Source organism: Acanthochromis polyacanthus, chromosome 2, assembly GCF_021347895.1.
Source record: "Acanthochromis polyacanthus isolate Apoly-LR-REF ecotype Palm Island chromosome 2, KAUST_Apoly_ChrSc, whole genome shotgun sequence".
NCBI classification, from domain to species: Eukaryota; Metazoa; Chordata; class Actinopteri; family Pomacentridae; genus Acanthochromis; species Acanthochromis polyacanthus.
In genome coordinates, this window is record NC_067114.1 from 42303072 (window position 1) to 42319740 (window position 16669).

Genomic DNA, 16669 nt, shown 5'->3' on the forward strand with positions numbered 1-16669 from the left:
ATACCACAGCTGTTACTCAACGCTTGTCCACCTACACAGCTCATTTTAATCTCATCTCGTTAAAGAAATAGTCCTCTTGACATTTCTGACCTTTTGACCAAAATAGAAGAAGCTAACACGAATCAATTTCTATGTTGTGGGAAGGGTTGAGTGTTTTATTTATAGGGAAATTGGGAAGAACTGATGAGGAAAAGCAAGATGTTTGTCCAAACAGAGACAAAGTCCAGGGAGAAATGATGTTACTGTTGCCGTGGATACCGTATCGGCAGACCACCATCTCCCATCCCTCAGGGTTTCTAACCAGCACCTGCCTCCTTCTGCACAATTAGATGCATGATAAAGAGGGTGGGGCTCAGGTAAATTTTTATTTTAAACACTGCAGCTTTAGCCTCCACAGTTCGTGTCACTTCTTTCTTTATCCTCATTGTTCTATATCATCTCTTTAAGTTTGTTTTCATTTTGCCGTTCTTTCCAGTTTCTCTTCTTTATTACTCAGCTGAAAGCAATACGATGCATTGACCCACAGAGAGAGAAAGAAAAGCTTGATATGCAACAGATATTGCAGCCAGATTCAAAATCAGGACGTCTGCAAAGTATAGGAGCTCCAGCCAGCAGAACGAGCCACCGAGCCAGCAGTGTTTTTGAAGGGAGGCTCACTCCCATGTCTCTGGTCCAGTGTGGAATCTGAACCAGGCCAACAGGAGGAAACAGTAGATGGAGAAAGTAGAACAAAGGAGCAGAACACAGTGATTGGTTTGTGGGGCCATCAGCGCAGGGTAAGTTTTCATCCTTCATGACTGATATTTTCCGTAAGTTTGGGTGCAGATGGAGATCAGGCAGCGGGTTCGTGCAGGTTGCAGCTTTAAAGTATAAACTTGATTGCTCACATATCGCCATGTGAGCTGCAGGAAAAGCTTGGGGACAGAAGCCTGCATGCAGACTTGAAACAGGTGGTAGACGGACATATTTTGTCCCATGTGTTTTGAAATGGTGTCAATCGCCTGAAAAATGACCAGTTTGTCAGATTTTAACCCTTTAAATAGGAAATTTCCCATTTTACACCCCCTTCAGTAACTTTAAGATTGGAAAAATCAGAAAAAAATCTCTTCATTTCACACTGTAGCTGTCCGTAGCAGCTCAGCTTGCGTTTGTGAAAATCTTCTCACTATTGTAGCTCTTTGAGTTTGAAGCATAGACTGAATACAAAGATGGACAACATTAAAGCTTCCTAGAGATGGAGCCAGAACCTGTAACTACATGTGAAGATGTGGTATTGAGGTCTCCACCACACGATTTCTACAGCACAGAGTCTGGTTGCAAATAACGTCACCGACGCAACATGACAGGAACATTTTCCAAGATATTCTTGTTTCAGGAAGCGGTGCAGCGTCAATCGTCTTAATATAAAGTTTATGGTCTGAGCTGTGTTTGGGGTTGAAGGCGTCAGTATTGAGCTCAGTAACTGTTCAGTGTCAGTTACCAGGTTTCTGTTATTAACCCCCTGAACTCTAAGCTGTTACTCTACTAGTGATTTTTTGCTGCTGTCACATATTTACTCACTGTGGGCTCATTTTTCACTCCAGTATAAAATCCTGCAACTGAATGGAAACAGCACCGATATGGGTAGCATGCCATAATCATAAAAATAAAAAATATAGTTAAATTTCTTCCTGAAGTGTTACCAGTAATGGGGAAAATTCCTGGCTTTAAATAATATAGAAATGTTGCTGCTTACATTGTTTGTTTCCATACACAGCTTGCAGTTCAGATAAATACGGCCTATAGGTTGCACCAGGAAGCAGATCATTTATTGTCGTTCTTACAGATTTTAAATGTTTTTGTGGTTTCTTGCTCTAATAAATAAATAATTTATTTATTTTTTTAAAAAAGGGGGGGTGGTTTAGCCTAACCACGCTATACCCATGTTTCTGACGGCACAAGGGTCTAGGGAAGCTCGACAGGGAGGGGGGCGGGCTAAAAGGTTGTCTATCAAATCCCTCTGCAGCAATTGGGTAGGTATACAACCAATCAATGCAACGAATAGGCTGACGTAGTTCCGAGAGCACCGGCGGATTGTGGCTAAGTCCCGTTAGCTTCCCAACCAGCGGAGCCGCGGAGCCAACTGGTATATTAAGGATTTGCCATATCCCGTCGGCATAAGTCCAAATACGTCTTTCTTCTCAATGAAACACTTAAGTGCCGTCCTTTGTTTATCTTTCAAGTTGAATTTTAGCTTCAAATCTTTAAGGGCTGTGGCCAAAGCCGAGTCGAAAGATAACTGTTTATTGTGCACTGGTTGTTTCTGTCAGAATCGTCACGCCTCTGTCGTCACTTAGTTACGCCTGCCTTCTGACTCTGCACTTCATGGTGATTGGTCCGGCCAGTTTTAGGAGAATCCAGCCTCGAGCCTTATGGAGGGTAACTAGACCCACCCTGGCAGAGAATTAAATTCGTTGCCGTGGGTTGTCTAGTGCGGCTAGGCTAGGGGTGGTTGGCAATTCTTCTGCAACTTGATTGCAACACCTTTGACCAATCGCACTTTTTGCACTTTTTGCACTTACTACAGGTTTATCCTTATGTCTGAATTCTTGCTTGTGTTGTACGTCGCTTTGGACAAAAGCGTCTGCTAAATGAAACTGTAGAATTGTAGAATAAATGATGTAATTTAACATGTCCTTCAGACATACTGGAAACTTTTGTGCTTCAGGTGAATAATAGGCAGTGTATTGTGTTTTTGCTTTCATACTTAGCACATTTTTTTTCTAAATTAAATACACATTTTTACGCTGTGTGACGAAAAATTAAGTTAAGATGATGTCGCAACTGAGAACAGCTGCAGAACAAAGAGAAAAGTTGAAAAACTCCCAACGGACACTCCTGAAAATGTTTAATTTACTTAAAGTGGATCATCATCTGTCATCTGGAGACACTTTCAAATAAGGTTTCAAACCAGAAGAGCATAAAACATAAGACTCTGGTAAAAAAAAATAAATTTAAAAAATCTGGCTTTGTGTTGTAGCTGCTCCCCAACATAACTGGTCAGTTTTTACTATTTGTCTCTGAGGGATGTCATGAGCATGTTTCCTAGAGCACAGCACAGGAGTTCCAGCTTTGTGTTTCATTCTAGCACTGAGGCGACGATATGTTGGTTTGTATGCAGCGTTTGTTTATGTGAGAAACTCCATGTTTGTCTTTTTTTGCTTTTTGCTGCATGAATGGATGCACCGTGGTGGAGTCGTGTGCCTGCGTTCAGCGATGCGTGTCACATGTGTGAAGAGTCTGGTGTGTTTTCAATGACGATCCGGGTGAGTCGGCCGAATGTGAGGGACTGTGTTTACACATTAAACACGGGGTGGAGAGAGAGAGAGAGAGAGAGAGAGCGGAGTCAGAGGAAAACCAGTGTGAAAGGGAGGCGGCCGGAGGGATCCGAATGCTTTGATAGATCCTCAGATAGGAAATGTTTTCCCGAGGCTGGAGACAATGGGAGCAGAGAGACATTCCTCAGCATGTTGTCCGGTTCAGTCCGGTCCGGTCCTTCCTGAAGGGGCAGCTGTGTCATTTTCATACCACAGGACTCTGGGCTCCGGCCTGGAATGTGCCGGGTCCCAGCGTTCTCCTCGCTGAGTCCTTCATCTTCACACTGTCAGTTTAGTTCTGACTGTTGCTACTTTCCACACAGTTAAAAACAAGCTCAAGTTTTTTTTTTTTAAAGAATTGTAATATTTTCCCAATTGTATGTTGTGGGAAAAAAGCTATAAAAACCAAAGCATTTAACTGCACCTATTGTCATATCATACGTCAGATCTCCATTGCCCAAAGCTTCCCTGTATTATTCAGTGAAGCCTCAGGCAGTGAGCAGCTGTGAGTGCAAATGTGGTTATGATGCATCTTCTCTGTAACACAGTCAAACTGGCAAAACAACTTTACAGATGCCAGGAAAACATCTGCTTTTGTGTTTTTGTTTTGTCATATTAATGCTATTTGTTGTTGCGACAAGAAGCCTGATTTGCATCACTTAGTTTTTTAACTGTCTGTTTGGTTTTTTTGTGTTGCTGTTGAAAGAGATGTCAATGCTTTTGAGAAAACGTCAAATGTGAAATTGGTTTTATAGTTTTTATTAGTCTGGCCGATGCAAATTTTTTGGGGTGAGTACAAAACTCAGGAATACTCTATCTATGCTATTACAAGCTAGAGTAGTACTGAGAAGGAAAATAATGGGGCTCACTGTTTATTACTATTCCACAAATCTATACAGGGGTTCCTCGACTTACATCGGAGTTCTGTTCCTACAGCGCGATGTAAGTTGATTTTTGTCGTCAGAAATCTGGCAAAAATGTAAACAAAGCTGTTACGTGCATCGTGATATCAGTCAGTTCTTTGGAAAAGTTCTGAATATTTTCATGCAGGAGATGGCTTTCCTTTTCTTTGTAGTGCTACCATCAGAAGAGTCCGATTTACGCTTTGAGCCATAATGAAGTGCAAAAAGCTAGCAAATGTAGCACAATCCAAGGTGGCATACAACCGGCATATGTACACAGAGCTGTCGTATAGCGCCATGTGACGACGTATTTGTCCGCTCTGCTTGCCAACCAGTTACGTAACGATGAAACACCGTAGGTCGAGGATGTCGTAAACTGAGGACCCTTATAAAATAGTTTTCACTTTAGCACTATGACAGCACTTTACTAAATTGGAGCTGGATAAACTGACACAATTCCTACATTATTGCAAGCATATTTTTGTGTTTTATCAAAAGAAAGTTATCAGCACATATCAGCACATATCAAACAACATACATGCAGATATCAATATTTGGTTCTATTTTTTGTACAACTTGTTCCTGTGCAGCTGCGACTTTAGACGACATTTGAATTTAATAAGTTAGGCCTCTTATTTATCACTTCTTATCAGCACTCCTGCTCAGATAGATTGAACTCTAGCAAGTGCTAACTGTCACCATATGATTCCAGTTACATTCGAATAATAGTCTTGTTGTTTTTGCTCTGAGAGAGAAACATGTTTTTCACGTTGTGTTATCTACTGATAGAAAGCAATATTTTTTCCTCCTCTGATGTTGCTGATATGTTTCGGTGGAGTCAGAACTCACCTGTCAACGTGTCCATGATGTTATCTGTGTCCCCCCCATAAACCCTGAGGGTTGTAAGTCAGACACAGTCTGTCAACGTCTTCCTGTCTGTCTGTCTGAGATTTGGGGTCATTTGATCCAGCTGCAGTGTGAGGACCAGTATTCGCCCCTCAAACACAGGAAATCCCCTTACTTCTGCTTCTCGGCTCTGTTGTTGCCGCATGTCTGTGTGTACATTTCTGCGGCATGGATCTCGTGTGCATGTGCCAGAGCTGGACGAGTTTTTCTTACATTATTTTTATTTCAGGAGGGGGGTTACAGTCCTGCAGACCGACCAACCGACCGACCGCAGTCCCGAGGGAACACACAAGAAAAGTTAAAACAAACACAACCACGGCCTTTTTCTCAAGATACTCAGACACTCCTATTGGCTGACCCACGCTGGGGCCCAGTTTTCTCATTGGCCTTCCTCTTCTCTCTGCTTTTCTCTTTAAGCAAGTTTGGAAGGTTTGGCCTCTGAACTCTGACCCCCTTGGGAAAGTTTTCTAAAGGGACCTGGCGAGAGGCGAAGTTCCTCTGTGGAATGTCTTGATTTGGGTCACTTTCCATTCTCCTCTACTGTCCTCTTTGGCTGGTTTACAGGCCTTTTAGCCTCTTAGTGTATGAATGACAAGCCTCCTCGCAAAGTTGGTTTACCCCAAATCCAATCACTTTTCATTTCTGTGAGCACCAGAAACAAAATCCTTTACATTATGGTGGCAGCGGAAAGCTCCAAATCCCCAAACTATCTGCATGACGAGACACCGTGAGAGGTTAAGGAAGGAGAATGTGTAATTTTGTGATTTGGGAAGAAGCTCCTCACATCTTCCCCTCAGTGTGATGATCTATTAGATGCCGACCTCGCCGGCACTGCTTTTGGCTCCGTTTCCTGCCCGCGGTTCTTGCCTCCGTCTCCTGTGATTGGCCGTAAAGGCCTCGATGGTTGTTAACTGGAGGGTTGCTTTGCCAGCGGGAGGCTGTGGGCAGGGCCACGCCGCTTGGCCTGATCTCTAATTAGCACTGGCTTGTCAGTTAGTCAGGGTGGATCTGTCTGGGAAATTGCAGTCTTGCGCACACAGACAGACCATAGCTGGGAAAACACACAGCAGAGCGACAGCGGGACGAGGATTGTCCTTTAACTTTTGAAGGGAGTTTGTCTGTGATCATGCGGTTTTGACTTGTGTTTGCCGCCTGATTCTTGTCAAGCTGAAGTGGCTTATTTAGGGCTCGGGGTGTGTTTCCTTCCAGTGTGCTCTATTAGTGGCTCGGCTGCAGCAGTGAAGTGGTTAACGGTCCCGGGGGAGGCTCATGTTACCAGCAGCGAGGGCAGGTCCTTCCCTCTCGTCTCCCCCCCTGGTTTCTCCCTCTGTGTTAGTCCAGAGAGAGACAAACTGTGCCCGAGGGATGAAGCATCAGTGCAACGAGTGACAAAGGAGCTCGATCTAGGAACTCTGCCAGGGCCAGAGAGGGACGAGAGACATTGAGAGAGCTCAGAGAGAGAGAGATATTTGTCTGTGTGAACTCTCATGGAGTCATGAAGCTTTCAGTCCAGCTTGGCATTTTCCCGCAGCGCTCTGGTTCCCACGGCAACCCAGGCACCCTGACCAGGTAGATACCTGCATATGAGTGTGTGAGTGTGCCCTTAGAAACTTTCTGCACTTTGATTTAAACCCTACCCAGAAATTGCATGTCATTGTGGGTTGTTTTATTCTTAAGCTCTGCACTAATCTTTATTTTGCTTTTGTGCATTTCCATGTGTGTGTGGGGGAATTTCCCCCCTGTGGCCGTACGGATGGCTTGAAACACTTGTGGTCACTCTAAATCTCTCAGCACCTCTCGGCTCCGCGGATGCTTTCAACTCTCCGCTCTGCTGCGTCTTCTTCTTCCCTCTGATTGATCGCTCTGGCAAATCCGCAAGGAAGTTTTCCGTCTACCTCTGTTTGTCAGGTTGTTAGCGAGGCTGCTTCAGAAGAAGGCAGCAGATGTGTTTTGGTTTGAAGAACTCCTGCTGATTGGGTTTCGGTGGTGATCTGGATGGGATTTTCTGACCATTCCTTTGTTTGTGTTTTGTTTTTTCAAAGCCATAATTATGATGTGCTCTCATGCATTTATGGGAAATACTGAGGACGTCCAAGTTTGCTGCTGACTTGCTTGTTTTGTGTGTATAAGAAATCAAACCTGAATGATGAATGGAAGCTGATAAATGCCAAAATCCAGCTATTCTTGGATAGTCAGTCCAAGATATGACATAATTATACCAAAATAAAACCCTAGATTCAGACAAAACTGTAGATTTGATGAGTTTGAAGGAAGGTAAAAGACAGTTTTGCAGATAATTCATGTAGTTAAAATGAGAAAATTGAACAAGCTGCTTATTTATTGCAAAATTTCAGAGAATATCTATGTATTGTTATGCAGGTTTTAGCTGCAGCTGATTGATTGATGGAAAGTTAATTAACATCCCTGGTTCCAGCCTTTCAAATGCAAAGATTTACATCTTTTCTTTGTTCTATAACAATAAAAATATAATAAGTTTGGGATGCTGACAGTAAAATTGATTTATTTGATGGATTAACTGATCAAGAAAACATTATTAGCTGCAGCTTTGTTGGAACAGTGATCACTGAGCGTTTGTGTGTGTGTTGTTGTTGTCGAAACGCTTTCTTGACAGGGTTTTTGGGTGTCATTAATCTTTGCTGAAACCCCGATGACTGTAAAAATGCAGCTAGTTTGACAACACAAGCTCTGTGTGTGTTTGTGTGAATGTGTGTGTCCTGTGTGTTGAAGCCAAGCCTGCACTGGCCGCCACCATCAGCCTCCCTCTGGTCCTTTCAGAGTGATGTTTGCCAAGTGGCCGAGCTTCCTGCCCCCCCACCCCACACACACACACACACACACACACACACACACACACACACACACACACACACACACACACACAGACTCTCACACACACACACACACACGGACACACACATATTTACAAATACCCTGCATTAACTCCCCGTGTGTGTTTGCGCCGCTCATGTGGGTCTGTTTGAACAGCTCAGACACACACACACACACACACACAAACACGCCATGATGTCACCCCTCCGACGAAGCCTTTGTTCATATGATAGACAACCCCATTCAGCCTGTTTGTGTGTGTGTGTCTGTTGAAGTCAGTTTAGATGGAGAATAAAGGAGGAGAAATCACCAGGCGGTCACAAAACACCAGATCCGTCTCTTTTGTTTTTTTTGTCCTCATAATTTTATTTCCGTTGAGTTTTTTTCTTTTGCTTTGTATTGATAGAAAGTCACACATTTATCATAGTAGCTATTGCACAATGAAGTTTCCAGACTTTTTTCATACCAAGTTACTTGTCAATGTACCGGACAACACGTCATTGTCATTTTTGTCTCATTTTACAGATGAAAGGTTTCATTATCATGTGTGACGTTACTTATTTACTTCAGTATTTTCCAGCATTGTATCATACCTTATTGCTTTTCCACTTCATAGTCACAGGATTTCTTTTGTCATTTTGTTTTTTCTAAGCAATATCTGGCCCAAGTTTGATCTCATCTTCTTCTTTATCGCCGTTCTTACAAGCAAATATGAAACACGGGGCACTGTATTTGATTTGCAAAACTGAAAATCTCGCTACATCTCCAAGAAGCATCTCTTTGTGTAAAGGGCTCAGCTGGCGGATGCAGTGTTCATGGGATAAGAAGCATCACACTTGGCTCGTGTCTTCAGGCGCTGCCGGCTGTCCGATGAGTGAATTTAGTGCTCGTCTTTTCAAAGAGGGATGAAACATGTTCCCAACGGGCAGCTGCTTGACAAGAGCCAAGTGGATTCCCTCATCCTCTCCACTGTGGAAGATGAATTGTTTAAAGAGTGCTAAAGTGAGCCTCCCTCTCTCTTTCTCCTCATGTCCAGCTGGGATGACAGCAGCTCTGTGAGCAGCGGCATCAGCGACAACATCGACACAGATGACATCAACACCAGCTCCTCCATCTCCTCGTACGCCAACACGCCGGCAGCACAGCGCAAAGGCCTCAACGCGCAGGTAAGGCTGCACACGCTCACTTCAATATGTTAGAGTAATATCTCAAAAGCATTTTCTGCTCCCATTACATTTTTATTCCCTGTGGACATTTTTTCACTGTAATATAAAGTCCTGCACCTCTATGGAAACAGCACAACCATGACTAGAAGTGGAGAGAACTCAAACATATTTGTTTTTGTGGCATATTGGTTATAACGCCATACATCATAAAAACCATCTAAAATCGTATTTCTTTAACAAAAACCTTTGTGACATGTACAACATTTGTGCCCAAATGCGGAACCAAAACTAAAAATGAATGCTGACTGTATTTACGACAAATATTTTCCTACTTGCTCTTTTAATTTGTTTCCCCACTTGTCGCCTATCTGCTCGTTGTAATGACACAATGCAGGTCAGTCCAGTTCATCTGAAAATTCACGGAATTTTTGTCACATGGCGGTTGGTCACAGCTGAACTATTAATGGCTTTATGGCTGTAATAAGGACTGCAGAATTGTTAATTTTTTATGGAGTCTGTCCAGTGTAAACAGTTTATTTTTGGCTAAATTTTAAATGAGACATGCAGAACGTATTAATTTTGATGAAATATCGCCGTTTTAAGCTTAGATTAAGGATTGTGATGGAACAGCACAACACAGATGAGTAGTTGAGGGACTAAGCTGAAAATTCAATGACTTTTCCAGTTTTTATGGTTTGATCAATAAAGTAATTTAGATTATCTTTTTTAAAGATAACTAACCTGTGACAAAATCTTAAACTTCCAAACCGCAAAACATGTCAAATCTTGAGTTTTTTTCTTTTGCTATCAGTGTTTTAGGTTTTGCTCTTATATTGCTTTTGTTACTGAAAATTTTTCACAATGGCTCTAAATATAGTCCTTATTCTTCAGCCAGAGGTTCAGATCTGCATCTTTTTACAGAGGCTTCAAGGCAAACATAGTGATGCTTTGTTGGGCAGCAGTACACCTACGCAGACAACTGGATTTTTCCACCGGCACATAGAAACTCAAAAGTGTTGCTGTATAAACATCTCTGATGATGTTAAAGGCACAATATACTGCCTCTGACTCTGTTTATAGTGTTCTGGAGAGAGATGAAGATGAGATATTAGTCATTTTCTGACAGCCCCAAATTCAGGAGTTTACATCAGGAATATGTTTTAGAAAATGCTATGGCCTGTTGAATTCCCATTCCCAAGCAGTCCAGCTTATTGTATTTCAAAGAAACAAAAGGATTCACCTCCTTTTTGATGAATCAAACAAAGCAAACTTTATGTTGTCAGCTGCCTAGCGACAGCGATGTCACCAAACAACGCACAACAATCACATCCTCATCTTGCATTAGAAGTTATCACGGTGTTCCCAAAGTGCTTGTAAAACTGGTACAATAATATTTTTATATGAATTTGAATGCAGTTTGGTTCATTTTCCACTACCCAGTCAGTCCCAGCATTCCTGTGCGCTCAGAGAAGAAGGGGAAGAATGTCGGACTGCCTCCGGGTGGCACAGCTCTGAACTCACAAAGCCAGAGTTGATGTTGACACTGGCCTCAAATCATTAAACTGTGATTAAGAGCCGTGAAGCTGATCGGAGAGACGATAACGTTGTCAGCTGACTCACATGTTGTGTCTGACGTTGAGCCGGCGGTCACGTGACGTCTGTCCGTTATTGCTGCAGAAAAAACAAAGGAGTCTTTCTGTGGCTGCAGCAGGCTGATTAATAATGTCTGCCTCATCTGTCCTCTGGCACTAACACGTCAGCTGGACTGTGTTTTTAAGGCCTGTGAGCAGAAAAGCTCGCTGCATTTTTCTAGTGTTGCCTGGACAACTGCAGGAGTTAACAGCAGCCGTCTGGCCTCCAACAGCTGTAATTTACTGCGTTAGTTAAATGAAGGCTATCGTCAACTACCTACATTATACTATCATTTTGAACAGTTAGTCTACATTCCAGGTGCAGCCCTAAATACCTGCAGCGTTGGTTAGGAAAGAGACGTTTGTTGTTTGTGCTTTTTTGCAGTAGCAACTTGTTTTGACATTTAAATGAAAAATTTAAAGACCCGACTCAGTGAAATTCAAGATGAGGTAAAAACCAGATAAGACGGCATCAGGCAGGCGTGTGTAAACATGCAGCTCTAATATCAGTCATTTTGCTTTGTCGTTTATATCATCAACATAAAAACACTATTATCATGTATTTGAGGGGGAAGCATTTAAATGTATTTCTTCCAAGAAAGTTCTGAACATTTTTATAATCCCCATTTAGAGATATGAACGACTTGCATCTTGTAATTCACTTATGAAGACTTCAGATGATCTCTAACAGACTGGAGCTGTGACTTAAGGTGTTTGTCTTCTCTGGTCAAAGCTACATATTTACAAGGTTTTTCTTTTACCCTGAATTGGGAACCCAGTTCCAAGGAAGAAGAAGAATACAGAAAGTACTGCCCTACAAGTTGACAGAGTTGTTTTGTTTTTGTTTTTTTTTGCTATGTACTCGGATGTCTGAATCTTATTTTCTGATCATTACACTGCAGTTCCAAGGTAAAAACCATTGTGCTGACTGCTTATTTCACTCATGACATGCGGTTTAGCATATAAAAAACACCACGTGAACATGTTAACAAGGGAAAAACGTGTCTTTAAAAACATGAGCTGCTCAGCAAACTAAAATTAGCCAGAAAATATCTCGTATTTCAAATAAGCAGGAAAATCATTCCCTGATTTGGTTAAAGAGTTTCCTGACAAGCTGCCCAGGTGATGATGATGCTGGTTGGATTAACCAGCACGACGGCTGCGCTCATAAAGTGGAGTGCTTTTTAGAGCCACTTGGCAACATAAAAGCTGCTTTCTTCAGCAACAGTAAATCTGACCTGCTGTGTGTGTGTTTGTGTTTGTGTGTGTTCAGCCTGTGACGGATGCAGAGAAGCACTCGGCCTCTACAGCGGTGCACCAGTCCTGGTCGGGAGATGAGGTGAAGAGGCCGGACGGCGGGTCAGACAGCGGGGTCAGGATGGAGCCAGGATCCAAATGGAGCCGCCGGAACCCCTCCGACATCTCAGATGAGTCCGATAAGGGAGGCTCAGGCAGGAAGACCCCCTCGGTGTCCCACACAGGCTCCTGGAGGAGGGGAATGAGCACTCAGGTGGGGGTGACGTCCCCCCGGACCAAAAGCACCGGTAGCACCGGATCTACGGGCTCAGTCGGCCTCAAGACCCACAGTTCAGGTAACACAGACTCCAACATCGACAACTGAAGAACAAGTTTTGATCATAACCCATAATTTCCGGCATTACTTTTTACTGCTCTATTGTAGCCTTATTTTGGCTTACTTACTTCAGTAATTTAACTAAAGTCTCATACTTGTATCTTACTGCTTTTTACTTTTAGGCACTGCGTCATGTCATTTGTTTTTCTCAGAGGCATATCTGTCACAGGAATGTACTTTTGGATTGATAAAGTTTTGTTTTATCTTATCTTAATTTTGACTTTTCATCATCTTCAATTTGCTCAAATATGTTTAGCATTTAGATCTGTAGCAGGTCAGCATAGGTTAATATATAACCTCAGTAACTTTGGCATTTTTCTGCAATAATGAATTTGCTTGCATTTATTTGTGTTTTTCGCAACATTGCTCACTAGAAAAACACTCAGAGCTCAATACTCCACCAAGGCTGTTCATTCCTCCATATGGCATTGTCAAAATGCATTTTTTTAGAAGTGCCGGATTTTCATTGATTATCAGGAATCATGGTGACATAGAATGTGGCCATTTAATATACACACGTGGACAAAATTGTTGGTACCCCTCAGTTAAAGAAGGAAAAACCCACAATTCTCACTGAAATCACTTGAAACTCACAAAAGTAACAATAAATAAAAATTTATTGAAAATTAAATAAACAAAATCAGCCATCACTTTTGAATTGTTGATTAACATAATTATTTAAAAAAAACAAACTAATGAAATAGGGCTGGACAAAAATGATGGTAACCATAACTTAATATTTTGTTGCACAACCTTTTGAGGCAATCACTGCAATTAAACGATTTCTGTATTTGTCAATGAGCGTTCTGCAGCTGTCAACAGGTATTTTGGCCCACTCCTCATGAGCAAACAGCTCCAGTTGTCTCAGGTTTGAAGGGTGTCTTCTCCAAATGGCATGTTTCAGCTCCTTCCACATATGTTGAATGGGATTCAGATCTGGGCTCATAGAAGGCCACTTTAGAATAGTCCAACGCTTTTCTCTCAGCCATTCTTGGGTGTTTTTGGCTGTGTGTTTTGGATCGTTGTCCTGTTGGAAGACCCATGACCTGCGACTGAGACCAAGCTTTCTGACACTAGGCAGCACATTTCTCTCCAGAATGCCTTGATAGTCTTCAGATTTCATCGTACCTTGCACACTTTCAAGACACCCTGTGCCAGATGCAGCAAAGCAGCCCCAAAACATTACTGAGCCTCCTCCATGTTTCACCGTAGGGACAGTGTTCTTTTCTTCGTATGCTTGGTTTTTGAGTCTATGAACATAGAGTTGATGTGCCTTACCAAAAAGCTCCAGTTTGGTCTCATCTGTCCAAAGGACATTCTCCCAGAAGCTTTGTGGCTTGTCAACATGCATTTTTGCAAATTCCAGTCTGGCTTTTTTATGAGTTTTTTTCAGCAGTGGTGTCCTCCTTGGTCGTCTCCCATGAAGTCCACTTTGGCTCAAACAACGACGAATGGTGCGATCTGACACTGATGTACCTTGGCCTTGGAGTTCACCTTTAATTTCTTTGGAGGTTGCTCTGGGCTCTTTGGATACAATTCCAACGATCCGTCTCTTCAATTTGTCATCAATTTTCCTCTTGCGGCCACGTCCAGGGAGGTTGGCTACTGTCCCGTGGGTCTTGAACTTCTGAATAATATGAGCCACTGTTGTCACAGGAACTTCAAGCTGTTTAGAGATGGTCTTATAGCCTTTACCTTTAAGATGTTTGTCTATCATTTTTTTTCGGATATCCTGGGACAATTCTCTCCTTCGCTTTCTGTTGTCCATGTTCAGTGTGGTACACACCTTTTCACCAAACAGCAGGGTGACTACTTGTCTCCCTTTAAATAGGCAGACTGACTGATTATGAGTTTGGAAACACCTGTGATGTCAATTAAATGACACACCTGAGTTAATCATGTCACTCTGGTCAAATAGTTTTCAATCTTTTATAGAGGTACCATCATTTTTGTCCAGGCCTGTTTCATTAGTTTGTTTTTTTAAATAATTATGTTAATCAACAATTCAAAAGTAATGGCTGTTTTTGATTATTTAATTTTCAATAAATTTTTATTTATTGTTACTTTTGTGAGTTTCAAGTGATTTCAGTGAGAATTGTGGGTTTTTCCTTCTTTAACTGAGGGGTACCAACAATTTTGTCCACGTGTGTAAGATGTATCCTCAAACAAGGATAACCATAACCCTAGGATCGCAATCATGTGATTGTCAGCAGGCAGCTGACGTAGTGTTCACTTGTTGCAATAGTTGCAATGACAACATGACACTGTCTCACAATGATACAGAAATCTTTAACAAATCCGTGGATCCAGACTATAAGCCGGGTCACTGCCAAAATCTAATCAGGTGGTCCTTGTGTCATTTCTGAATTATCTTGAAAATTTCATCCAAATCCGTTTTTGACCAATGTTGCTAACAGACACAGATGAACAAACGTACGCCGATCCTCTCATAACTCCACTGCATTCTTTGGCAGAGTAACTAGTGGGCCTGCTACATGATTTAAATTTAGTAAAATTCTAAAAGAAAAGAAAAATTTTACAGGTCTAAGTCGTATTTTTCAGGTTAACTTTAAAAAAAACAGTCTTTAGTCTATTAAATAAGATGATGAAATAAAATGCTGCAATGTTTGTACTGATGAAATCCTAAGGATAAACTCTAAAGTGGTTGCTGACCCGACGAAAAGCAAGTTTCCACACAGACAGTTTAGTTTCTTCACTTTAACTCCAGCGATGGCTGCAATCTGAGGTTAAAATCATGTAACGGCAGCATTAACGCTCCCTGCTGATGTCTGATTCTGTGTCTCTGCAGGTAAAACGGATGATGTCAAGGTGTCCGAGAAAGGTCGTCTCTCTCCTCGTGCTAACGGCCTCCACCGCTCGCCGTCAGATGCCGGACGCAGCAGCGGCGATGAAGCCAAGAAACAGTCGATCCCCAGCAGCCGCACACCGACCACAAACACACTCACACACACAGTGTCAGATCCACACTCCCAGACGCACACGCTGACCTCACGGACCCCAACCAGCACCTTCGGCTTCAAGAAGCAGGGTCCCGGGATGGTTACCATGGTGACCGCCAGCGGTGCCACCATTACCAGCGGTTCAGCCACCCTGGGGAAGATGCCTAAATCGGGGGGCCGCTCACTGTCTGGAGGGCTGAAGGCTGGCGGGCAGGATGGAGGCTCCATCCTGGGACACCATGACGACGGCTTCCTGCCCATGAGCGCCCGCTCCACGCTGCAGTACCGCAGCCTGCCCAGACCCAGCCGGTCCGGGGCAGCTGCCCGCAACGGGAACCGATCCTCCACCAGCAGCATCGAGGCCGCTGTGCTCTCCATCACCTCACACGGGAAAAACTCCATCAGCTTAGCCAAGGCCAACGGCTCAGCAGGGCTTCTGGCCAATCAGACGGACCGAGAGAAGGGGGTCTCTGACATCGACAACCTCAGGAGCGGAGCGGCGATGCAGAGTGGAGGAGCTGCGACGGTTCCTCTGACAGGAAGACAGCAGGTTTCTTCACCGACGCTTCGCAGGTCAGTAAATACACCCTTCACACCTTCAATATGTTTTGGTTGAAAAAGAGACTTTTGTTGTTGGTGCACTTTTACCGTGTTTTGACATTTAAAAGACAAATGTAAAAAACTGACTTGGTACAGCTCAAGATCAAGTAAAAAATAAAGAAGAGAACTGCAGGAGTTAACAGCAGCTGTCGGACCTCCAGCAGCTGTAATTTACTGGGTTAGTTAAATGAAGGCTATCATCAACTAACCTACATTATACCATCATTTTGAACAGTTACAGTCTACATTCCTAAACATCTTCAGTGTGCCTTGGTTTGAAAAGAGATTTTTGTTGATTGTGCACTTTTGCAGAGTTGACTTGTTTTAAGATTTAATAGAAAAATGTTAAAATCTGACTCGGTGAAGTTCAAGATAAAGTTAAAACCAAACAAGACAGCATCAGGAAGGCGTGAGCAAACATCTGTTTTGCTTTGTTTTTATATTATCAGCACAAAACCACATAATGACATCCTTGAAGAGGGACATTTAAATGTATTTCTTCGAGAACATTATCGACATTTCAATAATTACATTTAGAGATATGGAGGACCTGGAGACTTCAGACATTCTCTGACAGACTCAAGACTTGACTTCGGATACCTTTTCTGAAAGTCCCTCTCTGGACTTTGATTAAACAACTGAAAACTCATCGCAGCCCAATAAAC

General features: G+C 42.7%; 1 protein-coding gene across 9 annotated transcripts in view; it reads left to right on the plus strand.

The window, feature by feature from the left end:
• nav2a (neuron navigator 2a) overlaps nucleotides 1-16669 on the plus strand; it is a 301077-nt gene that overhangs the window by 245665 nt on the left and 38743 nt on the right. For all 9 annotated transcript variants that reach the window (XM_051959975.1, XM_051959995.1, XM_051959978.1 and 6 more), the window contains 3 exons: nucleotides 9051-9180; nucleotides 12085-12403; nucleotides 15254-15977. In XM_051959975.1, coding sequence (XP_051815935.1) covers nucleotides 9051-9180; nucleotides 12085-12403; nucleotides 15254-15977 — 1173 coding nt within the window. The remainder of the gene's footprint in view (nucleotides 1-9050; nucleotides 9181-12084; nucleotides 12404-15253; nucleotides 15978-16669) is intronic.